This window comes from Vidua chalybeata, chromosome 30 (genome assembly GCF_026979565.1).
Source record: "Vidua chalybeata isolate OUT-0048 chromosome 30, bVidCha1 merged haplotype, whole genome shotgun sequence".
Classification (NCBI taxonomy): Eukaryota; Metazoa; Chordata; class Aves; order Passeriformes; family Viduidae; genus Vidua; species Vidua chalybeata.
In genome coordinates this window covers 2495008-2519552 of record NC_071559.1, presented here as the reverse complement: position 1 = coordinate 2519552, position 24545 = coordinate 2495008, and the positions used below count along the sequence as shown (strand labels likewise).

At 72.2% G+C, this 24545-nt stretch overlaps 3 protein-coding genes across 4 annotated transcripts; 1 reads left to right on the top strand and 2 right to left on the bottom strand.

Annotated features, from left to right (window-relative positions):
* Window positions 1–4878: 4878 nt before the first annotated feature.
* TSPAN31 (tetraspanin 31) lies at window positions 4879–9131 on the top strand. Of its 2 annotated transcripts, XM_053967675.1 has the most exons (6): window positions 4879–5101; window positions 6172–6339; window positions 6973–7053; window positions 7647–7823; window positions 8154–8276; window positions 8361–9131. In XM_053967675.1, the coding sequence occupies exons 1-6, from the start codon at window positions 5039–5041 to the stop codon at window positions 8433–8435; spliced, it is 687 nt and encodes a 228-aa protein (XP_053823650.1). In that variant the 5' UTR covers window positions 4879–5038; the 3' UTR covers window positions 8436–9131. The 2 variants fall into 2 exon arrangements, with proteins under 2 accessions (XP_053823650.1, XP_053823653.1); XM_053967678.1 differs by lacking the exon at window positions 7647–7823.
* A 2691-nt stretch (window positions 9132–11822) lies between these two features.
* On the bottom strand, window positions 11823–17180 carry LOC128801438 (25-hydroxyvitamin D-1 alpha hydroxylase, mitochondrial). Its single transcript, XM_053967315.1, has 10 exons — window positions 16962–17180; window positions 15728–15918; window positions 15455–15457; window positions 14634–14830; window positions 13985–14191; window positions 13443–13600; window positions 13164–13372; window positions 12678–12759; window positions 12337–12588; window positions 11823–12255 (listed from the first exon to the last, which is right to left on the bottom strand). The coding sequence occupies exons 1-10, from the start codon at window positions 17178–17180 to the stop codon at window positions 12142–12144; spliced, it is 1632 nt and encodes a 543-aa protein (XP_053823290.1). The 3' UTR covers window positions 11823–12141.
* A 1341-nt stretch (window positions 17181–18521) lies between these two features.
* On the bottom strand, window positions 18522–22633 carry METTL1 (methyltransferase 1, tRNA methylguanosine). Its single transcript, XM_053967665.1, has 6 exons — window positions 22482–22633; window positions 22059–22189; window positions 20998–21182; window positions 20099–20212; window positions 19459–19560; window positions 18522–18715 (listed from the first exon to the last, which is right to left on the bottom strand). Exons 1-6 carry the CDS (start codon window positions 22583–22585, stop codon window positions 18587–18589), a joined length of 765 nt encoding a protein of 254 aa, XP_053823640.1. The 5' UTR covers window positions 22586–22633; the 3' UTR covers window positions 18522–18586.
* Window positions 22634–24545: the final 1912 nt, after the last annotated feature.

Genomic DNA, 24545 nt, shown 5'->3' with positions numbered 1-24545 from the left:
TGGTTGGGGGGGGGGGCACAAGGATGTGGGGGCTCGGTACGGGCAGGGGGCGGCAATGGAGCCCCTCCCCAAGTGACATCACCGGACTCCCCCGCGTGGGCCGGGGGAATTGGGGGGGAGGAGACCCCAAACCCCGCGCAGCCCCCCCCAGCAGCGCCCCCCCTCATACCAGCTACAAGTATCCCCCCCTTTAGGCCCCCCCAGCATCAGCGCTCCCCACGCAGCAGGTTCCCCCCCTCCCCTCCCTCAGCAGGGACCCCCAATCCCCCCCGGGCCCCCCCCCCAACCCCCCAGCAGCCGGGCCCCCCCGGCCCCCCCCGCAGACGCAGGGAGGGAGGAAGTGGCCCCATTTCCCACAGCGCAGGAGCCGGAAACCGCCCCAGGGCTGCGGCACGGAAATGGGGGGGCCCCCCACCCCCAGCGGGGCCGGCACCCCCCGTGCCCCTCGGATGGGTCCCCATGGGGGGCTGGCACTGCCAAGCCCCCACGGCGGCACCCGGGGTGGGGGGCCCTGCTGGAAGGGGGGCAGGGACCCCCTGAGCTGGGACAGGACCCCCGGTGTGGCCATGGGCACCAGTGTGGGGCTGGGGGGGACGCCAGGGTCACATCTGTCCGTCCGTCCATCCATCCATCATCCATCCCTCATCCATCCATCATCCATCCATCATCCATCCATCCATCCATCCATCCATCCATCCACCTGTCCATCTGTCCATCCCTCCAGCTGTGTATCTGCATCCACCTGTTTGTCCATCCACCGCTGCACTCATTCATTGTCCATCCATCCCTCCATCCCTTCCACCTGCCCTTTTGTCCGTCTGTCCATCCATGCCTCCATCCATCATCCATCCATCCATCCATCCATCCATCCATCCATCATCCATCCATCATCCATCCATCCATCCATCCATCCATCCATCCATCCATCCATCCATCATCCATCCATCCATCCATCATCCATCCATCCATCCATCCCTCCATCCATCCCTCCATCCATCCATCTGTCCTTCCCTCCATCCATCCCCTTGTTCCTCCACCCATCTGCCCACGCCTCATCCCTCCACCCATCCACGTATCCACTCCTCCACCCACAGGATGTCTGTCCACCTGTCCGTCCACCTGTCCATCCACCTGTCCATCCACTGTCCATGCCTCCTGTCCAGCTGCCTGTGCCCCCCGAGCCCCCCGGTGTCCCCCAGCCCCGGTGCCCCCCCGGTACCTCGGAGGGCCCTGAGGGTGCTGCCCAGGCTCCCGCGCAGCCGGGGCTCGGGCACGGTCTCCACGAGCCGCACCAGCCGGTTCAGGTGGCCCTTGGCCCCCTCGTGCCGGGCCACCTCGGCCCGGATGGCGGCCAGAACCTCGCGCCGCTCCCGGGGGGCCCCCATGGCACCCCCCGGCCCCGGGACCCCGCTCGGGCCCCCGGCCTCCGCCGCGCCGCTCGCTTCCTGCCGGAGCCGCGGCGTCACCCGCGGGGACACGTCACGGCCCGCACGGGGCTGGGAACGGCGGCGGGGCCGGGCCCGGCGCGCCGGGACACGCCGGGACACGCCGGGACACGCCGGGACACGGGCACGGCCCGGCACGCCCCAACGCGCCAGCCCGGGCCGCCACGCCACGGCCACGCCACGGCCACGCCAGCGACATGGCAGGGGCACAGGGGACACCCAGCTGCGGGGACAGGGACACGTGGGGACACACGCACGGGTGGGCGCTGTGGGGGACACTCGGCGTGTGCCGGGGACAGCCTGGCGTGCTCAGGTGGACACGCACGGGGTTCTGGGGCAGACACGCTGGGGACACACGGACATGCTGGGGACACGTGTGCGGTGACACGGATGCACCAGTGACATGCTGGGGACATGTATGGGCAAGTGGACAGGCTGGGGACACGTGCAGGGACACACGGACACGCTGGGGACACGTGCAGCCACGTGGACATGCCAATGACATGTGGAGTGACAGGGACACGCTAAGGACACTGCAGTGACACACAGACACATGCAGTGACACACGGACACGCTAAGGACACGTGTGCTGACACATGCTAATGACACATGTGCCATCCCATGCACACACAGCCCACCCCCCCCCCCACACACACGCGTCCCCCCAGGTGTCCCCATGTCACCCCAGCATGAAGCTGCCAGGGGCCCTTGGGGATGTCCCTGTGTCCTCCCCCAGCCATGGAGTCCTGCCGGGGTCCCGGTGGTCCCTGTGGGGTCCCGGTGGTCATTGTAGGGTCCCGGTGGTCCCTGTGGGGTCCCGGTGGTCCCTGTGGTGTCCCAGAGGTCACTGTGGGGTCCCAGTGGTCACTGTGGGGTCCTGGTGGTCATTGTAGGGTCCCGGTGGTCCCTGTGGGGTCCCAGTGGTCCCTGTAGGGTCCCAGAGGTCCCTGTGGGGTCCCGGTGGTCCCTGTGGGGTCCCAGAGGTCCCTGTGGGGTCCCAGTGGTCACTGTGGGGTCCTGGTGGTCATTGTAGGGTCCCGGTGGTCCCTGTGGGGTCCCAGAGGTCCCTGTGGGGTCCCGGTGGTCCCTGTGGGGTCCCAGTGGTCATTGTAGGGTCCCAGTGGTCATTGTAGGGTCCCAGAGGTCCCTGTGGGGTCCCAGTGGTCCCTATGGGGTCCCGGTGGTCCCTGTAGGGTCCCAGAGGTCCCTGTGGGGTCCCAGTGGTCCCTGTAGGGTCCCAGAGGTCCCTGTGGGGTCCCAGTGGTCCCTGTGGGGTCCCAGAGGTCCCTGTGGGGTCCCAGTGGTCATTGTAGGGTCCCAGAGGTCCCTGTGGGGTCCCGGTGGCCATTGTAGGGTCCCGGTGGTCCCTGTGGGGTCCCGGTGGTCATTGTAGGGTCCCGGTGGTCCCTGTGGGGTCCCAGTGGTCATTGTAGGGTCCCGGTGGTCCCTGTGGGGTCCCGGTGGTCCCTGTGGGGTCCCAGTGGTCACTGTGGGGTCCCAGAGGTCCCTGTGGGGTCCCTGCAGTCCCTGTGGGGTCCCAGAGGTCCCTGTAGGGTCCCAGAGGTCCCTGTGGGGTCCCGGTGGTCCCTGTGGGCTCCCAGCACTCTTCGGGGGTCCCAGTGGTCCCAGTGTCCCCGTGCCCTGCACCCTCCCGGGCAGAGGTGGGAATGGGGGTCCTGGGGGGGTTTATTGAAGGGCGAGGGGGGGTCCGGGGGGGTTTTGGAAGGGTCCGGGGGTGAGGAGCTGCTTCTCCCGGCTGCAGGTCCGGACGGGGGGCCCAGGCTTCGCCCCCCAGGCTGCTGTGGCACCTGCCAGGACAGGTGAGGGTGACGCCGGGCCTGGCACCCCCCGGTGGCCACCACAGCCCCCGGGTGGCCACCACAGCCCCCGGGTGGCCACCACAACCCCCGGGCGGCCACCACAGCCCCCGGGCGGCCCCCAGGTCGCCCCCCTCGGGCAGGTGCCAGCCCGCTGCCCTCAGTGGGGGAGCAGCGCGGGGTCGAAGTCGGGGCTGGAGCCCACAGGGAGCGACCCCCGGGCTTTGAGGTGCCCGGCACGGGGGGGTACCCAGGTGTGGCCCCTGGCCGTGGGGGACAGGGACACAGAGATACGGACACGGGGGGCACAGCTCCGGTACCGCCCGGGGGAGCTCCGGTACCGCCTGAGGGGGCTCCGGTACCGCCCGGGGGAGCTCCGGTACCGCCTGAGGGGGCTCCGGTACCGCCCGGGGGAGCTCCGGTACCGCCCGGGGGGGCTTCGGTACCGCCTGAGGGGGCTCCGGTACCGCCCGGGGGAGCTCCGGTACCGCCCGGGGGGGCTTCGGTACCGCCTGAGGGGGCTCCGGTACCGCCCGGGGGAGCTCCGGTACCGCCCGGAGGGGCTCCGGTACCGCCCGGGGGGGCTCCGGTACCGCCGGGGGGGCTCCGGTACCGCCCGAGGGGGCTCCGGTACCGCCTGAGGGGGCTCCGGTACCGCCGGGGGGGCTTCGGTACCGCCTGAGGGAGCTCCGGTACCGCCCGGGGGGGCTCCGGTACCGCCCGGGGCTCAGGCGGGACCCCCCCGCCGCCCCCCGTGCCGGTCACCAGCAGCAGCCACAGCAGCCCCGGGCCCGCTGTCGCTCATCGCTGCTCCTATCGCTGTCGCGATAACGCCCCGAGGTCGCGACGTGACCTCGACAGACCCCGGGGGAGCCACCCCGAGCCCCCCCCGCGGCCCTGAGCCCGAGGGGTGCTTTGGGGCTCCCCCCCCCCCCCAAAATCCGCCCCCTCCCGGGGTGTGGGCACCTCCTGGGTGCCGTGGGGGGGGTCCTGGGGGGCTGTAGGGGGTCCTGGGGGGGTATTAGGGGGTCCCTGGGGGCTCTGGGGGTCCCTGGGGGGCTCTGGGGGGTCCTGGGGGTCTCTGGGGGTCCTGGGGTGCTCTGGGGGTTCCTGGGGGGTTCTGGGGGGTCCTGGGGGTTCCTGGGGGGCTGTAGGGGGGTCCTGGGGGTATCCTGGGTGCCGTGGGGGGATCCTGGGGGGTATTAGGGGGTCCCTGGGGGCTATGGGGGCCCTGGAGGGCCATGGGGGGGTCCCGGAGGGTTCTGGGGGTTCCTGGGGTGCTCTGGGGGTTCCTGGGGGGCTCTGGGGGTTCCTGGGGGGCTCGGGGGGGTCCTGGGGGTCTCTGGGGTTCGCCGGGCCTGGATTTGCGCGGTCGGGAGAAGGGCGTGGTCCGGGGGCGGGGCGTGGGGCCCCGACTCGCCCCGCCCTCCCTTGAGAGGCCCCGCCCCGCCTCGGTGGCGTTGTGCGCATGCGCAATACGGAGAGCGTGTGTCTTGGGCTGTGGGCGGGGCTATACCCATATACGGAGCGGGGGCGGGGGCTAGGCGCCGGTGAGGGCGGGGCCAAAGGGCGGGGCTGCGCCGACACAGCGTGCGGTGGGCGGGGCGGGGCTCCCGCGCACGCGCAGTGCGGGCGGGGGCGCGCGGGGCGCGGGGCCGCGGTTTAAAGGGGCCGCGGCGCGGGGAGCCCGGAACGCCCCGGGACCCCCGGGACCCCCGGGACCCCCCGGGACCCCCCGAGCTCCCCGGGACCCCCCGGGACCCCCCCGACCCCGCCATGGTCTGCGGAGGCTTCGCCTGTTCGCGCAACGCGCTCTGCGCCCTCAACGTGGTTTATGTGGTGAGCGGGGGGAGCCGTGAGGGGATTGGGGACCCCTCTGCTGTGGGGGGGCTTGGGGACCCCTCTTGGGGGGGGCGTGAGGGGAATGGGCACCCCTCTGCTCTTGGGGGTCGTGGGGGGATTTGGGACCACTCTGGGGGGGCCCTGAGGGGATTGGGGACCCCTCGGTGGGAGCCGTGAGGGGATTGGGGACCCCTCTGCTCTTGGGGGTCGTGGGGGGATTTGGGACCCCTCTGCCCTGGTGGGGCTCTGGGGAGGTCTGGAGGGCGCGGGGACCCCCCTCCCAATCCGGGGTTCTGGGGTGCTGTGGGGAAATTGGGGGTCCCCAAAGCTGGGGGGGGGGGCGGCTCCTGGGACCCCCGGTGTGGGGGGGCAGGGGCTCGGGGGCTACCCCTAAATGGTGGGGGGAGGGGCAGGGGACGCCCCAAAACCGCAGGAAAAGGCAGGGTCAAAGGTCACATCCCCCCCAAATCCACATCAGCGGGGGGGGGGGCGGAAATTCCGGGGTCTGGGGGCAGAGAGACCCCCCCCCCGACCATGGGGACCCCCAAAACACTGCCGGGGGGCCAGAGCTGTTGGGGGGGCACACAGAGCTCCGGGTTGGGGGTCACAGCCCGGTTCGGGGGGGCACAGCCCGGGTCGGGGGTCACAGCCCGGGTCGGGGGGCACAGCCCGGTTTGGGGGGGCACAGCCCGGGTTGGAGGTCACAGCCCGGTTCGGGGGGGCACAGCCCGGTTTGGGGGGCACAGCCCAGGTCGGGGGGCACAGCCCGGTTTGGGGGGCACAGCCCGGTTTGGGGGTCACAGCCCGGTTCGGGGGGGCACAGCCCGGGTCGGGGGCACAGCCCGGGTCGGGGGTCACAGCCCGGTTTGGGGGTCACAGCCCGGTTTGGGGGGCACAGCCCGGTTTGGGGGGTCACAGCCCGGGTCGGGGGTCACAGCCCGGTTTGGGGGTCACAGCCCGGTTTGGGGGGCACAGCCCGGTTTGGGGGGCACAGCCCGGGTCGGGGGGCACAGCCCGGTTCCGGGGACCCCCGGGGCTCTCGGTGCCCCCTGACCCGTGCCCCCCAGCTGGTGGGGGTGCTGCTGGTGGCCGTGGCGGGCTGGGCGCGGGGCCTGGCCGGGGGCTCCAGCCCCCCCCTGCTCGGAGGAGCCTTCGCCGTCGGAGTCTTCCTCCTGCTGATCGCGGGGCTGGGGCTGCTCGGGGCCCTGCGGCACCACCAGGTCCTGCTCTTCTTCGTATCCTTCGGGGAGGCGGGGGGGAACCTCCGGGGACCCCCCCCGGCACCCCCAGCCCCTCTGTGAGCCCCCAGCCCGCCTGGGCACCGGGGCCTGTCCCCTTGGCCCAAAGCCCCTCTCGGTCCCCAGCACCCCTGGGTGGCCCTGGCACGGTGAGAAGCCACCCAAGTCCCTCTGGATGTCACTGGCAGTGTCCCCAAGCCCCCCTGGATGTCCCTGGCACCCCTGGCAGTGTCCCCAAGCCCCCCTGGATGTCCCTCGATGTCCCTGGCACCCCTGGCAGTGTCCCCAACACCCCCCTGGGTGTCCCTGGCACCCCTGGCAGTGTCCCCAGCCCCCCCCTCGATGTCCCTGGCACCCTTGGCAGTGTCCCCAAGCCCCCCTGGATGTCCCTGGCCCCCTCCCCGGCTGCCACCCCCTCCCCTGTGTCCCCAAACGCCCCCCCGATGTCCCAACCCCCCTCCCCCCATGGCACCCCCAGCCCCTGCCCCTCTTCAGACCCTTCAGAGGGGCTCGAACCCCCCCCCGGGAACCCCAAAACCTGCAGTGGGGAGGTGCTGGGGGGATTCTGGGGGTCCCGGGGGGGTTTTGGGGGGGGTCTCGGTGTGTGTGTGCTCCCCTTGACCCCCCCAGTACGTGCTGATCCTGGGCCTGGTGTTCCTGTGCCAGCTGGGCGTGTCCTGCGCCTGCCTCGCCCTGGGCCGCGACGCTCAGGTGGGCACTGGGACCCCCCCCCGGGCCCCCCAAAACCCCCTGGGACCCCCCAACTCCCTGGGGGGCTCAGGGAACCTCTTCCCCCTCCCCCTGCAAACCCTGGGCACCTCAGGTGGGTCACACCCCCTGGAGACCCCCCCCGGGGCACCCCCAGATCCATCTGGGACCCCACCCCACCCCCCAGGACACCCCTGGGAACCCCACAACCCATCCCCCAATCCTGGGGTGCACAGGGACCCCCCCCACAATCTTTGGGGGAGGGGGGGCCGGGATCCTCCCACCCCCACAGGGGTGGGCACAAAGGGGTTTGGGGGGGCCCTGTGGCGGTGGGGGGGTCCTGGGGGACACTGGGGGGGCTCCCATGGTGGTGGGGGAGGTGCTGGGGGGCACTGAGGAGTTTGGGGGTGCCCTATGGGGATTGGGGGGGGGTCCTGGGGGGCACTGAGGGGTTTGGGGGCCCCATGGCTGTGGATGGGTTCTGGAGGGCACTGAGGTGTTTGGGGGGGGGTCCCGTGGCTGTGGGGGATCCTGGGGGGGCCCCGTTGTTCTGGGGGGCTCTGACGGATTTTTGGGGTGCCCCCGTTGCCCCCCAGGAGCGGCTGCTGCACTCGGCCTGGCCCCTGCTGAGCGGGGGGGCGCGGGGGGAGCTGCAGCGCAGGCTGGGCTGCTGCGGTTTGGGGGAGCCCCCCGGGACCCCCCCGCCGGTCAGCCCCCCCCCCGGGAGCCCCCCCGGGCTGGAGCCCCCCTGGGAACCCCCAAACTGCCCCGCTGTGAGTCTAGGGGGGGGTTTGGGGGGGCACATGGGGGGTTTAGGGGTGATTGGGGAATTGGGGGGGCTTGGGGGGGGTTTAGGGGTGATTGGGGGAGTCAGGGGGGTTTGGGGGAGGGGTTTGGAGACTCCTCCTGGGGGTTATCGGGGGGGGGCAGGGGAATTTGGGGACACCCCTGGGGGGGGCTGGGGGGGGGGGTTGGGTTTTTTGGGGGAAGCAGAGTTTGGGGACCCCCTGGATGTGCTGCCCCCGCACCCCCACTGTGGGGTGTGAGGACCCCCGGGGGTGGGGGGCATTGGGGACCCCCCCGACCCTCCCGTTTGCCCCCAGAGGTGCCAGTTCCCCCCGGGGGGAGCCCCCCCGTGCCCCCCCTGCGCCCCCCAACTGCTGCAGCACTCGGACCAGGCCCTCAAGATCCTGGGGGGGGTCGGGCTGTTCTTCAGCTTCACCGAGGTACGGGGGGGGGGGGGGGGGGGGGGGGGTCTCGAGGCCTTGGGGGGGGGTCCAGCAGCCCCCCCACCCCCCCGTTTGTTGCAGGTTTTGGGGGTCTGGCTCGCCCTCCGCTTCCGGAACCAGCGCGACCCCCGCGCCAACCCCGGGGCCTTCCTATAGCGGGGGGGCCCGGGGGGGGCACAGCTCCTCTGGGGAGGGGTCCCGGCCCTGAGGGGTCCCCAAATGCTGACAGCTGCCCCCCCGCAGCCGCATGAAGCACTGGGGACAAGGACACCCCCCCACCCAAATCATGGGGTGACCCCCCCCCCACCGGCAGGGCTGTGACCCCCCCCCCCCCACAGCAGGAGGGGCCTGGGGCAGAGCCCCCCCCCCCCCATCTCAGTCTGAGCTCTCCAAACTGGTTTGTACTGGTCGTTCAGACACCCCCAGCCCCCACGGTGTGTCCTCCCCCCCCCCTGCCCGGGGGGGTCACGGTCACCCCCACACTGGGGAGGGGCACACGGGGCAGGACCCCCCCCCCAACAGCGACTCCCCCTCCTCCCAGTCTGACCCCTCCCAAACTGGGGGGTGCCCCTCCCCCATACACTCCCCCCTTGGGGGCTGGGGGGGAGGGTGCTGAGGGGGGGGGTCACAACCTCCCCAAATCCAGCAGGGCCCCCCCCCATCCCAGCACCCTGAACTGGTCTGTACTGGTTTACACCATGACTGGGACCAGTGACCCCCCCAGTGTGTGTGTCCCCCCCCCACCCCCAGACCCAATGTGGGGGGGGGAGGGAGCAGGGGGACACCACCCCCCCCCCCGCTGCCACCACGGGGGGGTCACGGTGTCCCCTCCCAATAAACACACCACCCTGACCACGGCTCGGGCTCATTCTGGGGGTGCTCCCCCCGGGCAGCAGTGACCCCCCCCCCAGTGACACACGGGACACACAGGCTCGAACCCCCCCCGGGAACCCCAAAACCTGCAGTGGGGAGGTGCTGGGGGGATTCTGGGGGGTCCCGGGGGGGTTTTGGGGGGGGGGTCTCGGTGTGTGTGTGCTCCCCTTGACCCCCCCCCAGTACGTGCTGATCCTGGGCCTGGTGTTCCTGTGCCACACCCCTTTATTGGCAGGGAAATGGGGAACCCCAAAAACTGCCCCCCCCCCCAATAAGTGGGGTCTCCCCCAAATCCAGTCCTGGTGTCCCTGGGGGGGTTCAGGATGTTTGGGGGGGACAAACCCCCCACAAATACCAGTGGGAGGGGCCCAGGGGGGTGTTTTGGGGGGGTCACCCCACAATTCCATGACATGCGAGTCCTGGGGGATGTTCAGGGGTGGTTATTTTGGGGGAGGGGTGTTGGGGTCACCCCTCACGCCCCCCCTGCAGGTACCGGTGCCCCAGGGGGGCAGGGGACAGGGCAGGACAGTCAGGGACACGGGGGGGGGGGGGGGGCACCGCTGTGACCCCTCCCCAGCGGGGCTGCAGAGCCCGGGGGGCGACGGGGAGGTGCCATCGTGTCCCCCCCAGGTGTCCCCAAGTGCCAACCCGTGTGTCCCCTCCCCCGGTGCCCCCGTGGGTCCCCCAATGTCCCCATTCCCCCCCCCCCACGTTTTCCCCAGCAGCAGCAGCAGTTGTGTCCCCCAGTGCCCCCCAGTGCCCCCCCAGCCCCTGGCATCCCAGTCCCTCCCGTCCCCCCAGGAGACCCCCCCAGCCCAGCCCAGCCCCCCGAATTCCCCCGGTGCCCACCCCCGTGACCCCCAGCACCCCAAACCGCCCCCCCCAGCACTCGGCTCAGACCCCACCGTGACCCCTGCCCCCCCAAAACCAGCTCCCCCCGCCCCCCCACAACCGCCGGGACCCCCCTCCAGCCCCCAGCGCTCCCCAGCCAGGCCCCCCCGCGACCCCCGGGCGCTGCCCCTCCCCCCCGGGGGTCTCTCCGGCCCTGGCGGAGCCGGTGCCAAAATTGGGGGGTCCCGGAACTCACCGGGCGGTGTGCGGGGCAGGGGGGGAGGGGCGGGGGGACCCCCGGGAACCGCCGGGAGGGGGAGGGGCAGCAGGGAGGACCCGAGGACCCCCCCCCTCGCTCAGGTGTCTCCAACACCCCCAGGTCCCCCCCGGCCCGGCGCTCACCGCTCCAGTTCCAGAAGTTTCCTCCTCACCTGAGGTGGTCTCGGTCCCTCCGGTCCCCCCCCGCCCGCGGTTCCCGGGGGCTCCAGGGTGGGCCCCGCCCTCACCTGGGCCGCCCCCTCCCCGTTCTAAGCCCAGGGTGACTCTCCCACCCCCCCCTTCAGGTCCATCTGCCACCCGCACCTGGCCCAGGTGAGCCCCGTGCCAATCCCGCCCAGGGACCCTCCCCTCTTCCTCCTCCTGCTCACCTGGGGGAGGGGTGTCCCGGGGGGGGGAGGGGTGTCCCGGGGTGGGGGGAGGGGGGGTCACCACGCTCGGCTGCCTCAGGGTCCCCACGAGGGTCCAGAGTCCCCTGTGCTGACGTCAGCCCCTCCCCCACCTGCGACATTGCCCCCCCCCCCCCCCCCCCACCGTGGGTGGCACCGACCGGGTTAAACCCCACGGGGGGACCGGGGGTTCCCGACACCCCCCACCCCTCCCCTGACCCCCAACACCCCGGGGGGGGGGGGTCACCCATCACCCCCCCGCCCCCCGTGGGCATCGTGAGGGGTCCGGGGGGACCCTTTGAGCCCCACCCAGGCCCCTCCCCCTCTCAGGGCACCCCCCCCCCCGCCATGGGGAGGGGGCTGTGCCCCCCCGCGGGGCCACGTCACCCCCGGGCACACCTGGGCAGGTGAGGGCGTGGCCCCCCCGCCCCCAGCCCGGGGGGGGGCACGGGGGGAGGGGGGGGAGGGGTTGAGTCACGGGGTGGGGGTGGGGAGGTGAGAGCCGAGCTCCAAAATCCCGAAACGCCTTTATTGGCCAATAAATAAACCCGAATGTCCCGGCGGGGGGCTCTGCGGGGTCGGGGTCTCCGGGGAGTCACCAGCGAGGCTGAGCGTCCCCATGGGGCTGGGGACACCCTGGGGACAAGGCCAGCACAGGGCCTGTGACACTGCTGGAGTCAGGGGCTCCACGGGCTGGGGGCTGCCGCCACCGCGGCCGGTGCCACCGCGGGGTCAGGGCCACTTCTGCGCCGGGGTCACCCACGGGGTCAGGGCCACCATGAGGTGCAGGGGACACAGTGACACTGGGGACACGGAGGTGTCAAGGCCACCGCAGGGGTCAGTGCCATTACTGGTGGTGAAGTCACTGCTGGGGCCGAGGTCTCCGCACTGTCCCCGATGTCCTCAGTGTCCCCAGAGTCTCCGGTGTCCTCGGTGTCCCCGGTGTCGTCAGTGTCCCCGGTGTCCCCGGTGTCCCTGGTGTCCACACGTCTCCAGGGTCTCTGGTGTCCTTGGTGTCCCCAGTGTCGTCAGTGTCCCCGGTGTCCCTGGTGTCCACACGTCTCCAGGGTCTCTGGTGTCCTTGGTGTCCCCAGTGTCGTCAGTGTCCTCGGTGTCCCCGGTGTCCCGGTGTCCCCGGTGTCCTCGGTGTCCCTGGTGTCCCCGGTGTCCTCAGTGTCCCCAGAGTCTCCGGTGTCCTCAGTGTCCCCGGTGTCCCCATGCCTGCAGTCTCTCCGGTGTCCCCAGTGTCCCCGGTGTCCTCAGTGTCCCCGGTGTCCTCAGTGTCCCCGGTGTCCCTATGCCCGCAGTCTCTCCGGTGTCCTCAGTGTCCCCAGTGTCCCCGGTGTCCCCGGTGTCCCCATGCCTGCAGTCTCTCCGGTGTCCCCAGTGTCCCCGGTGTCCCCATGCCTGCAGTCTCTCCGGTGTCCCCGGTGTCCCTGGTGTCCCCAGTGTCCCCATGCCCGCAGTCTCTCCGGTGTCCTCTGTCCCCGGTGTCACCGCTCGAGGAAGCGCAGGCTGATGGGGGCGCCGGGGGCCAGCAGGGTGCGGGTCATGGGGCGCACGCGGCCCCCCCCGGGCTCCGGCCGCACCTCGAAGCGCAGCAGGATCTGGGGGAGCAGGGACGGGTGAGTGACACCGTGGGGACATTGTGGGGACACCGTGGGGACACGAGGACACAGGACACCCACCTGTGCCAGCGCCATGTGCAGCTGCAGCTCGGCCAGGCGGCGCCCGACGCAGCTGCGGGGGCCGAGGCCGAAGGGCAGAGAGGCAAAGGGGTGCCTGGGGCCGAGGGTGTCCCCGGGGGCGTCCCCGGGGGTGTCCCCAGGAGTGTCACCGGTGTCCCTGTGGCGCAGCCAGCGCTCCGGGCGGAAGGCGTCGGGCGCCGGGAAGAAGCGGCTGTCGCGGGACGTGGCGTAATGGCACAGGGTGATGAGGGTCTGCAGGGACACCGAGGTCAGCGGGGACACCCTGGGGACGCCTCGGGGACACCGGGAGCCCTGGGGTGGGAGGGGTCCCCCCGGCTCACCTGGCGTGGCACCAGGTAGTCGCCGACGCGGATGTCGCAGTCGGGGACGACGCGGGCGTTGGCCGGGATGACGGGGTACAGCCTGCAGGGGAGGACACCCCCTGTCACCTCCCTGTCCCCATCCTCATCCCTGACCTCGACCTGTCCCCACCTGCATCCTCATCCTCATCCCCACCCTTGTCCCATCCTCATCCCCGCCCTGTCCTGGTCTTCACCCTCATCCCCATCCTCCTCCTCCTCCTTGTCCCCATCCCTGTCCCCATTTTAGCCCCAAACCCATCCTGTCCCATCCCCATCCCTGTCCTGTCCCTGTCCCCATCTTTATCCACATCTTTGTCCCGTTCCCATCCCTGTGTCCCTCACCCGGCCATGTCCCCACCCCCATGTCCCTGTGTCCCCATCCCTGTTCCCCTCTGTGCTCCTGTCCCCATGTCCCAATCCCTCTCCCCTTCCCATGTCCCATCGTTGTCCCCGTGTCCCTGTCACCTGAGGGTCTCCTTCACCACAGCACGTAGCAGTGGCAGCCGTCCCAGCGCAGCGGCGGTGGCAGCAGCAGTGGCACCGTCGGTGGTGGCACTGTCACCGTTGGTGACGCCGCTGGCGGCAGTGGCAGCCACCAGCTCGCGGTGCAGGGCCGCCTGTGCCCCCGGGCTCCGTGCCAGCTCGTACAGGCTCCAGGCCAGCGTGCTGGCCACCTGGGGACGCACGGTGACATCAGTGGGACTCACAGTGACAGCAGGGACAGCCCAGTGTCACCCCCCTCACCGTGTCCACCCCGGCCAGCAGCAGCTCGGTGACGTTCCCGTAGATGCTGCTGACAGGGACGCGCTCCCGGGCCAGCAGGTCGGTGACACACGTGTCCCCCTCGGCCAGCGGCCCCCGCGCAGCCACCTCGGCCACGCGCCGGTCCACGTGTCCCTTGGCTGGGGACAACAACACCCCATCAGTGCCACCGTGGCCGTGCGTTGTCACCGAGTCCCTGTCAGTGTCACCACGGCCACACTCCATCTGTGCGTCCCTTGGCCACAGAGCACGATGGCATGGGACTGTCACGGTCATGGGACATCCCTGTGACCCCACGGGTGTGTCCCTTGGATGTCCCCGCATCCCCTGTGTCCCCTCACCATGGCCCTGGCATGTCCCCACGTCCCCGTGTCCCCACATGCCCCGTGTCCCCTCGGCTGAAGGTGAGCAGGAGTGTCCCTCTGGCCGTGGGACATCCCCGTATCCCTCTGGGATGGCCCCGTGTCCCCATGGGAGGTGATCACGGTGTCCCCCGTGTCCCCCCTGTCCCCGTGTCCCCTCACCGAAGGCGAAGAGCTGGTCCCAGGCGTGGCAGAAGGCGTCCCAGGGCGCGGGGACGAGGCGCAGGAGGGGACGCGGCAGCGCCATTGTCACCAGCGTCAGCGCCAGCACCGCCCCCACGCTCCGGATCACGCCCTCGGTGGCCGCGGTGGCGTCCCCGGGGTCCCCCAGGCAGCCCAGGCGGGAGGAGAACAGCACCCAGGAGATGGCTGCGGGCGGGACACGGGGACATGGGGACACGGGGACACTGAGGGGGGATCCAAGAGTCCTTGGGGACACTGCGGGACAGAAGGTGCCCTGGAGACTTGGGGGACCTGGGGACCCCTGGGGGGTATGGGGGAGGGTCTCTGTGGGGGTCACAGCCCTTTTGGGGTGCCCCATCCCCCTTTTGGTGGTGCCCACCTGCCTTTTGGGGTTGTTCAGCCTCCTTCTGGGGTTCCCCATTCCTGTTTGGCGTGGCCCATCCCCTTTTGGGGTTCCCCATCCCGGTTTAGGGTGCCACATCATCCCGTTTGGGGTGCCCCATTCCCTTTTGGGGCTCCTCATCCCTTTTGGTGTGCCCTATTCCCTTTTGGGTTGCCCCATCCCAATTTTGGTGTGCCCCATCTGCCTTTTGGGGTCCCCCATTCCCCGTCTGGGGTCCCCTCTCACCCTCGAGGCCGAAGCGGTTGAACTCGGTGCCGATGTCGGGGACGACGCCCCGCGGGTGCCGCCGCCGCAGCCGCTGCAGCCGGGCCACCAGCTCGGCCACCACGGTGGCCACCGGCCCCGCGAAGGCCTCGGCCGCCCCCGGGCGGAGCAGCCCCCGCGCCAGCACCCGCCGCGACCCCCGCCACGCCTCGCCCTCCCTGGGGACAGGGACATCGTCACGGGGACACAGCGGGGACAGGAGGGGACACAGAGGACACGGCGGGGGGGTGGGGACACACGGGACATCGGGCACGGAGGGGACACGGGGACACGCGGGAAGAGGGGGACAGGGACACGGGGGATGTGGATGGGGACATGGGGGACATGCAGGGACACAGATGGGGACAGGGGACACGGGTGAAGGACAGGGGCGTGGGACACAGGTAACGGGGCACGTGGGGACAGGCAGGGACACAGGGAGGGACAAGGACATGGGGGGGACATGGGGACAGGGACAGGTGTGGAGTCAGGGACACACACAGGGTGAGGGACAGGGACAGACAGGGGACATGGGGGGACAGGGGCACGGGGGAAATGAGGGGCAGGGTAGGGGACATGAGGGACACAGGGGACAGGGGGGACACAGGGGACAAATGGTGGGACACGGGGGGGACACGGGGGGGACACAGACCCCCACGAGGCAGTGCCAGGTGTGATCAGGGGCACCTGTGAGAGCCACCGGGTCCCCGTGCCCACGGCGGGGGCTGGGGACAGCTGGGGTGGGTTTGGGGTCCCTCCCCCAGCCCACGCCGGGGCCGGGCCCCCCCCGGGCAGTTACTCACATCCTGCGGGGGGGGGGGGGGGGGCAGGGGCAGGGGAGGGGGGGCTGAATCACGCCTGAGTCACCCCGGGCCCCCCCGCACCCCACGGGCCCTTCCCGGAACGGGTGCGGGGGGAGCCCCTGGGGGTACGGACACCCCCAGCCCACGGGGAGCCCCGGGGGGGCCTGTGCGACCCCCCCCCCAAATCCCCGTGCAGCCCCCGGCCCCAAGACCCCCCCGGGCAACCCAGGAGCCCCCCGGGGCAACTCCCCCCGAGCCCCCCCCGGCACTCACAGGGTGAGGAGCCCCCCCGGCACCCCCCGGAGGCTCCGGTGCTCCTTCCATGGGCAGCTCAGGGCCCGCCGGGGCTCGGGCCCCTCCTGCCGCAGCACCTGAGCCACGAGCGCGGGCTCGGCCACGTGCACCGTGAGCACCGGGCCGAACCGGGCCTTCCAGAGCGGCCCGAACCGGGCCCGGCCGTGAACCTGGGGGGGACACGGGGGGGGGGGTCACACCGGGCGGTCACACTGAACCGGGACCGGACATGGACCGGGGGGGGACACGGGGGGGGGTCACACCGGGCGGTCACACCGAACCGGGACCGGACATGGACCGGGGGGGGACACGGGGGGGTCACACCGAACCGGGACCGGTCCGAACCGGGACCGGACATGGACCGGGGGGGGGACACGGGCGGGGGGGGGGGAGGGGTCACACCGGCCCGAACCGGGACCGGCCATGAGCCAGGACAGGCCATGGACCGGGGGGGGGACACGGGGGGGTCACACCGGGCGGTCACACCGAACCGGGACCGGATGGGAACACGGGGAGGACACCCCGGCCCGAAGCGGGAGCGGGCTGTCATCGTGGGGGAGCACAGGGGGTCACAGCTGCCCGAAGAGCCCCCCCACTGTCCCGAGCTGGGACCGGCAGCCAGGCTGGGGGTAAGGGGGGGTCGGGGTCACCGGGGGTCACACCGGGAGCGGTGCCCGGGGCCGCGCAGGGGGACACGGGGCGGGACAGGAGCAGCTGCAGCGCACGGGGAGGTCCTGGCGCCCCCGTGCCCCCCCCCGGACCTGCTGTGACCGCCGGGGGTGACCTGGTCTCGGGGCCACTGCCCACCCGGGGGTGGCCTGTCCCCGTCCCTCTGTGTCCCCCCCGGGGGTGACCCCGTCCCCGCTGCCAGCACCCCCCGAGCCCGGACTGCCCAGACCGGGGGTCCCAGCGCCACCCCCACGAGTCCTGGCGCCCAGCTCGGGGTCTCCCGAGCCCACCCAGCCCCGGGGACAGAGATCCGTGACCCTCCCCGCTCCCCTCCGCACCCCCGGGTGCGAGGACCGCGGTCCCTCCTGTCCCCTCCGAGACTCGGGGTGGTGGCACTGGGGTCCGCGCTGTCCCCTCCAGCCAGGACGGCGACACCAGGGTCCCCCCAGGCTCCAGGGCAGCGGGAATGGGGTCCCCCCCCCCGCCTCCTCCAAGCCCCGGCTCAGAGCCCCCCGCGGTTCCCGGTGCCCCCAGCCCCATTTACCTGCATCTCGTGCAGCCTCCGCACCCCCCCTCGGCACAGCAGCTCGAAGATGAAGGCGGCGGAGCTCGGCCCCGGCATCTCGGCCAGGCCCCGGGGCCGGGGGGTGCGGGGCGGGGCAGAGGCAGCGGGGGGGACTGGGGGAGCCCGGGGGACCCCCGGCTCGGGCGGGGAGCGGGACAGGAGGGCGGCCCGGGCGGGCAGACGCAGGCTGGGGGACATGGCGAGGCACCGGGGCTCGAGTGGCACCGGGGGGCACGGCGCGGGGGGGGCACCGGTGACACCGGCGGACGCGGGACTGCGGTGCTGGAGGCGGCGGGGCTCGGGGGGGCCCGGCGAGGTTCGGGGGGGACCCGGCGGGGCTCGGGGGGACCCGGCAAGGCTCGGGGGGGACGCGGCAGGGCTCGGGGGGGGGCCCGGCGGGATTCAGGGGGGACCCGGAGAGGCTCGGGGGGGCCCGGCGAGGTTCGGGGGGGATCCGGCGGGGCTCGTGGGAGATCCGGCGAGGTTCGGGGGGACTCGGGGGACCCAGAGGGGCTCGGGGGGGACCCGGGGCCGAGCCTCGACTGCGGGGGGGGCCCCGGGCCGGGGCTTTATAGCGGCCACGTGCAGCCGGGCAGGCCCCGCCCCCTCCGCGGGAGCCACGCCCTCCGAGCATTAACCCCGCCCCGCACCACCAAACTGGGAGCTAAGCCCCGCCTTCCTGCCGGCTGATTTGCATAGCGGGAGCCGCGGACCAATCACCGCGCGGCGGCGGCGGCTCCGTGGCCACGCCCCCGGGGCGCGCACACGCCAGGGCAGAAGCGGGGGCGCGCACGGCGCCGAGCCCCCAAAGCCCCGGGGACCCCCTGGGACCCCAAACCCATCAGTGACACCCCCGGGACCCCCCCGGGACCCCAAACCCATCAGGGACACCCCCGGGACCCCCCCGGGGACACCCCCGGGACCCCAAACCCATCAGTGACACCCCAAGGACCCCAAACCCGTTAGTGACACCCCCGGGACCCCCCCGGGGACACCCCCGGGACCCCCCCGGGACCCCAAACCCACCAGTGACACCCCCGGGACCCCAAACCCATCAGTGACACCCCCGGGACCCCCCCGGGGACACCCCCGGGACCCCAAACCCATCAGTGACACCCCCAGGACCCCCCCGGGGACACCCGCGGGACCCCAAACCGGGCGTGGCCCCCGGGATTTGTTTCGGGAGGGTTGGGGGGTGCCGGTCCCCGGCGGGGAGGGGGCACACGCAGCTCCGTGTCCCCACTCCCAGTGCCACCAGTGGCCCCAGTCCGGCTCCCGGCCCGGTCCCGTTGGGGCACACACGGCTGCCCCCCCCGGCCAGCACCGGATCCCGGGAATTCCCGCCGGGGCCGCCGGAAAGCCCCCGCTGTGCGGGGGGGGGGGGGGGGGGGGATGGCACTGCCACCCCCGGGGCTTTCTGCGATGGGGAAACTGAGGCAGGAGGCGGCGCCAGGCTCGGGGTTGCGGCCGAACGGGGCCGTTCCCGGCGGTGCCCCCGCGCCCCCCACCCCCCCCAGGAGCGGCCGGAGCACGAGCGGGGACATTTTGTGGCTTTTATTACAAAGCGGGGCTGGGGGAGGGAGGGGTCCGGCCCCTCCCCGCGCTCACGGCGCCGCCGCGGGGGGGTCGGGGCGGCGGCGGAACACGGCGGTGCAGGGGGGGCGCCCGGCCCGCCGCGCCCTCTGCCCCTCCTCGGTCACGGCCGGCAGCAGCGGCAGCAGCGGATCCGCGGCCTGCGGGCACCGCCGGGCACGGCCCGGGGCCGTCAGGGCCCGCCCGGGGACACCGGGCAGCTCCCCGGGGAGCCCCACCCCGGCCCGGCCGCGCCCGTCCCACTGCGCCCCAGGGCCCCCCACAAACCCCAGAGACACCCCACAAACCCCAGAGACACCCCACAAACCACAGAGACACCCCATAACCCCAGAGACACCCCATAAACCACAGAGACACCCCATAACCCCAGAGACACCCCACAAACCACAGACACCCCATAACCCGAGAGACACCCCATAAACCACAGAGACACCCCACAAACCCCAGAGACACCCCATAAACCACAGAGACACCCCATAACCCCAGAGACACCCCATAACCCCAGAGACACCCCACAAACCCCAGAGACACCCCATAACCCCAGAGACACCCCACAAACCCCAGAGACACCCCATAAACCACAGAGACACCCCATAACCCCAGAGACACCCCATAAACCACAGAGACACCCCACAAACCCCAGAGACACCCCATAACCCGAGAGACACCCCATAACCCCCAGGGCCACCCCATAACCCCCAGAGGCACCCCACAGACCCCAGGGCCCCCCCACAAACCACAGCCACCCCACAAACCCCAGTGGCACCCCAAAACACCCAGGGCCACCCCACAACCCTCAGGGCGCCCCCACAAACCCCAGTGCCACCCCATAAACCCCCAGTATCCCCCCAGTATCCCCCCAGTATCCCCCAGTCGCTCTCACCAGCTGGGCGGGGGGCAGGGGCTCAAACAGGGGGTGCTCCCCAAAATGCTGCAGCATCCACTGGTGCAGCTCGGGCACGTCTGTCACCGTGTACACCAGGCCCTGGCACCCCAAAACCGCTGTGACACCCCAAACCCACCCTGTGCACCAGGCCCTGGCACCCCAAAAACATCCTGACACCCCCGAAATCCCTGGGGGGGGGGAGGTCAGGGGCAACTGGGGACCCCTGAGGGGCACAACATAGAGCTGGGCAAGGATGGGGGGGTCAGGGGGTTTTGGGGGGGTTCAGGAGGTTCTGGGGGGGGGTCAGGGGATTTTGGGGGGGTCCTGGGGAGGATCAGGAGCTTTTGGGGCAGTTCTTGTGGTGTAAGGAGGTTCTGGGGGGTTCAGGGGGTTATGGGGGGGTTTGGGGGGGTCAGGGGGTTTTCAGGGGTTCTGGGGGTTCAGGGAGGTTTTGGGGGGGGGTTCTGGGGGGTCAGGGAGGTTTTGGGGGGTTTTTGGGGGCTCAGGGGGGCTCAGGGGCTCAGGGGTTCTGGGGGGACTCTGGGGGGTCAGGGAGGTTTTGGGGGGTCAGGGGGCTCAGGGGTTCTGGGGGGACTCTGGGGGGTCAGGGAGGTTTTGGGGGGCTCGGGGGGCTCACCCCGGGGCGCAGCACGTAGCCATACTCGGCCAGCATGGCCGGGCTGATGATTCTCCACTTGTGCTTGGTGCGCTTGAAATGGGGGTCAGGGAACAGGAAAAACAGCTTGGAGAGCTGGGGGGGCAACGGGGGGGGCAGGGGGTCAGCACCCCACGGGCACCGGACCCCCCAAACCCCCCAAACCCCCCTGCTGAGTGCAGCTTGGGCCCGGGGAACGGGCACAGGGGGGTCCCATGGGACGGGCAGGGGGGTCCCGAGGGTCCTCAGGGGGTCCCAGGGGGGCTGTGGGGGACCCAGCGGGGTCCTGGAGGGGTGAGGGGTGTCCCCAGGGAGGGGAGGGGGGGGCTCAGGGGGTGCTGGAGGCATTTCAGGGGGTCCCAGGGGAAGGAGGGGGGACCCCGAGGGTTTGAGGGGTCCCAGGGTGGGTTCACAGGACACAGAAATTTCCAGAAGTGCTGGGGAGATGCTGCAGGTTTTGGGGAGGGGGTCTCAGGGTGGGTTCAGAGCACACAGAAACTTCAGGGAGTATTTGGGGTGCGCTGTGGGTTTTGGGGGCTCTTGGGGTGGGTTCAGGGGACACAGAAATCCCAGGGCTGTGGGGCCGTGCCCGTTTGGGGGCTCAGGGCACACAGAAACCCCAGGATTTCGGGGCTACGCTGGATTTTGGGGCGGGGGGCGCACAGAAATCCCAGGATTTTGGGGGGGGGGCACACAGAAGTCCCAGGATTTCGGGGCTGTGCTGGATTTTGGGGCTCAGGGCACACAGAAATCCCAGGATTTTGGGGCTATGCTGGATTTTGGGGCGGGGGGCACACAGAAGTCTCAGGATTTCGGGGCTGTGCTGGATTTTGGGGCGGGGGGCGCACAGAAATGCCAGGATTTCGGGGCGGGGGGCGCACCTGCGCGCGGCGGAAGAAGTGCGGCAGGTGTTTCATGGCGTTGCCCCTGACGCAGGCCACGTTGCCGAAGCGGCCGGGCTGCGCCGCCCGCAGCGCCCGGATCCGCGCGCGGGTGAACGCGGCCACCTTCCCGCGCAGCTCCAGCCCCAGCGCCAGCGTCTGCGGGAAGCGCTCGGCCAGCGCCACTGCGCGGCGGCGCCGGAGCCCCCGGTACCGCTGAGCCCCCGGTACCGCCGAGCTCCCGGTGTCCCTGAGCCCCCGGTACCGCCGAGCTCCCGCTGAGCCCCCGGTACCGCTGAGCCCCCGGTGCCCCCGAGCCCCCGGTACCGCTGAGCCCCCGGTGCCCCCGAGCCCCCGGTGCCCCTGAGCTCCCGGTGTCCCTGAGCCCCCGGTACCGCCGAGCCCCCGGTGCCCCCGAGCCCCCGGTACCGCTGAGCCCCCGGTACCGCCGAGCTCCCGGTGTCCCTGAGCCCCCGGTACCGCTGAGCCCCCGGTGCCCCCGAGCTCCCGGTGTCCCTGAGCCCCCGGTACCGCTGAGCCCCCGGTGCCCCCGAGCTCCCGGTACCGCCGAGCTCCCGGTACCGCCGAGCTCCCGGTACCGCCCAGCCCCCGGTGCCGCCCAGCCCCCCGGTGTCCCCGAGCCGCCGAGCCCACCCGCAGCCCCCCCGGAGCCCCCCGGAGCGTCAGAGCCCCCGGTACCGCCGAGCTCCCGGTACCGCCGAGCCCCCGGTGCCGCCGAGCCCCCGGTGCCCCCGAGCCCCCGGTGCCGCCCAGCCCACCCGCAGCCCCCCCCGCGTGTCCCCCTCCAGCCCGCGGTGCCGCCTAACCCGCAGCCCCCGTGCCCACCCCCGGTCCCCCGTGCCCACTCGGAGCCTCCCCCGGTGCCCCCGGGCTCACCCCCAGCCCCCCGTGTCCCTCCCCAGCCCCCGGTGCCTTCGTGCCCACCCCGAGCCCCCAGCGCTCACCCCCGTGCCCTGCCCCAGCCCCCGGGCTCACTCCCGGACCCCCGGTGCCACCCCCGGTGCCAGCCCCGGTGCCACCCCCGGTGCCCCCGGGCTCACCCAGCAGCCCCCCGTAGCCGCACCCCACGTCTGCGAACTCCACGCGGGCCGGGGGGGTCCCGGGGGGGGCGTCGGGCGGGAAGAAAGTCGGGAAGAGCGAGGCCCAGTCCATGTCCTGCGGGCGGGAGGGGCTGCGGGCGCGGCGGGGCCGTTACTGCCCGGGAACCGGAGCGCGGCACCGGGCGGGGCACAAGGGCGGGCGGCGGTCGGTGCGACCGGGAGGGGATGGGGAGGGAGGGCGCTCCAGCCCGGCTGCTCCTGGGGGCGGCCCGGTTCCCGGCGGTGCCCCACGGGGCCATGACGGGGCTCCCGGGCCCGGGGCTCCCGCCGCGGGCGCTGGGGCGGGCCCGGGACCCGGCCCGGCTGTTACCGGAGGGGGTCCCGGGGGGGTCCCGGGCGGTTCCCGGGGGTGCCCGCACTCACTAGCACAGGGTGTGGTCGGCCAGCGGGTTCGAGTGCGCGCGCTGCCGGTAGAAGCGCTTCTGCGGCGGCGCCGCGGCCTCCGCCTCCTCCGCCGCCGCCGCCATGGCAGCACCGCGCCGCGCCTAGTAGTGACGTCACCTCGCGGCGCGGGTTGTGACGTCACGTGAGACCTGCCGGCGGGGCGAGCCTTGGCTGGCGTTCACAGCGCCCCCTGGCGGCCCGGCGCCGCTCCCAGCGCTCCCAGTACAACCAGTACAGCCAGTGCTCCCAGTACAGCCAGTACAGCCAGCGCTCCCAGTGCCACCAGTACAGCCAGCGCTCCCAGTACAGCCAGTACAGCCAGCGCTCCCAGTGCCACCAGTACAGCCAGTGCTCCCAGTACAGCCAGTACAGCCAGCGCTCCCAGTACAGCCAGTACAGCCAGCGCTCCCAGTGCCACCAGTACAGCCAGCGCTCCCAGTGCCACCAGTACAGCCAGCGCTCCCAGTGCTCCCAGTGCCACCAGTACAGCCAGCGCTCCCAGTGCTCCCAGTACAGCCAGTACAGCCAGCGCTCCCAGCGCTCCCAGTACAGCCAGCGCTCCCAGTACAGCCAGTACAGCCAGTGCTCCCAGTGCCACCAGTACAGCCAGCGCTCCCAGTGCCACCAGTACAGCCAGCGCTCCCAGTACAGCCAGCGCTCCCAGTACAGCCAGCGCTCCCAGTACAGCCAGTGCTCCCAGCGCTCCCAGTACAGCCAGTACAGCCAGTGCTCCCAGTACAGCCAGCGCTCCCAGTACAGCCAGTGCTCCCAGTACAGCCAGTACAGCCAGCGCTCCCAGTGCCACCAGTATAACCAGTGCTCCCAGTGCTCGTAGTGCCACCAGCGCTCCCAGTACAGCCAGCGCTCCCAGTGCCACCAGTACAGCCAGCGCTCCCAGTGCCACCAGTACAGCCAGCGCTCCCAGTGCTCCCAGTACAACCAGTACAGCCAGCGCTCCCAGTGCCACCAGTACAACTAGTGCTCCCAGTGCTCCCAGTGCCACCAGTGCCACCAGTACAGCCAGCGCTCCCAGTACAGCCAGGGCTCCCAGTGCTCCCAGTACAACCAGTGCTCCCAGTGCCCCCCCCGTGCTCCCAGTACCCTCCCCGTGCCCCCCAGTGCTCCCAGTGCCACCAGTGCTCCCCATTGTTCCCAGTGCTCCCAGTGCTCTCAGCGCTGCTCCCAGTGCCCCCCAGTGTTCCTCAGTGGTCCCAGTGCCCCTCCCCAGTGCTCCCAGTTCCTCCCTGTGGTCCCAGTGCCCTCTGGTGCCCCCCAGCATCCCCCCCAGTCCCCCCAGTGCCGTCAGTCACCAGTTCCCCCAGTGCCCCCCCAGTTCCCCCAGTGCCCCCCCAGTTCCCCCCAGTGCTCCCAGTTCCCCCCCCGTTCCGCGGGCTCTTCCCGCTCGGGGCCGTTTGGGGAATTCGGCTGCGGCCAGGCCGGGGGCGAGCTCCGGGAACCCCCGGGGGTGTCGGGGGGGGTTGAGCAATGTGGGGCCGGAGCCGCCCGTCCCTTCCCGTCCCTTCCCGTCCCTTCCCGTCCCTTCCCGTCCCTTCCCGTCCCTTCCCGTCCCCGCCGGTCCCTCCGCGGCTTCCCGGAACGGCTCCGGGCGGGGGTCGCGGGCCGGGGCACAGGGGGACGGGGGGACGGGGGGACCGACCCCTCCCCCAGCGCCGCGACGCCCCCCGGGCGCTCTGCCCCCCCCCAGGGCACTCTGACCCCCCCAGGGCGCGCTGTCCCCGCGCTGTCCCCGCGGTGTCCCCGGGGCCACATTAACCCGGTGACGCAGGCGGTGACGCGGCTGCGCGGGGGGTCCCGGGGGGGGGGTCCCGGGGGGGTCCCGGGGGGGTCGGGGCGGGTTGTTCATTACCCCCGGGGCACCCCTTCCCCCCCCCCCGCCGGTCACCGGGGAGCCCGGCCCGGGTGGCACCGGGGACACGCGTGTGACACCCGCACGGTGGCACCGGGGACACGCGTGTGACACCCGCACGGTGGCACTGCGAGGGCACGAGGGGGAGATGGCATCGGAGGGGTGGCACCGCGAGG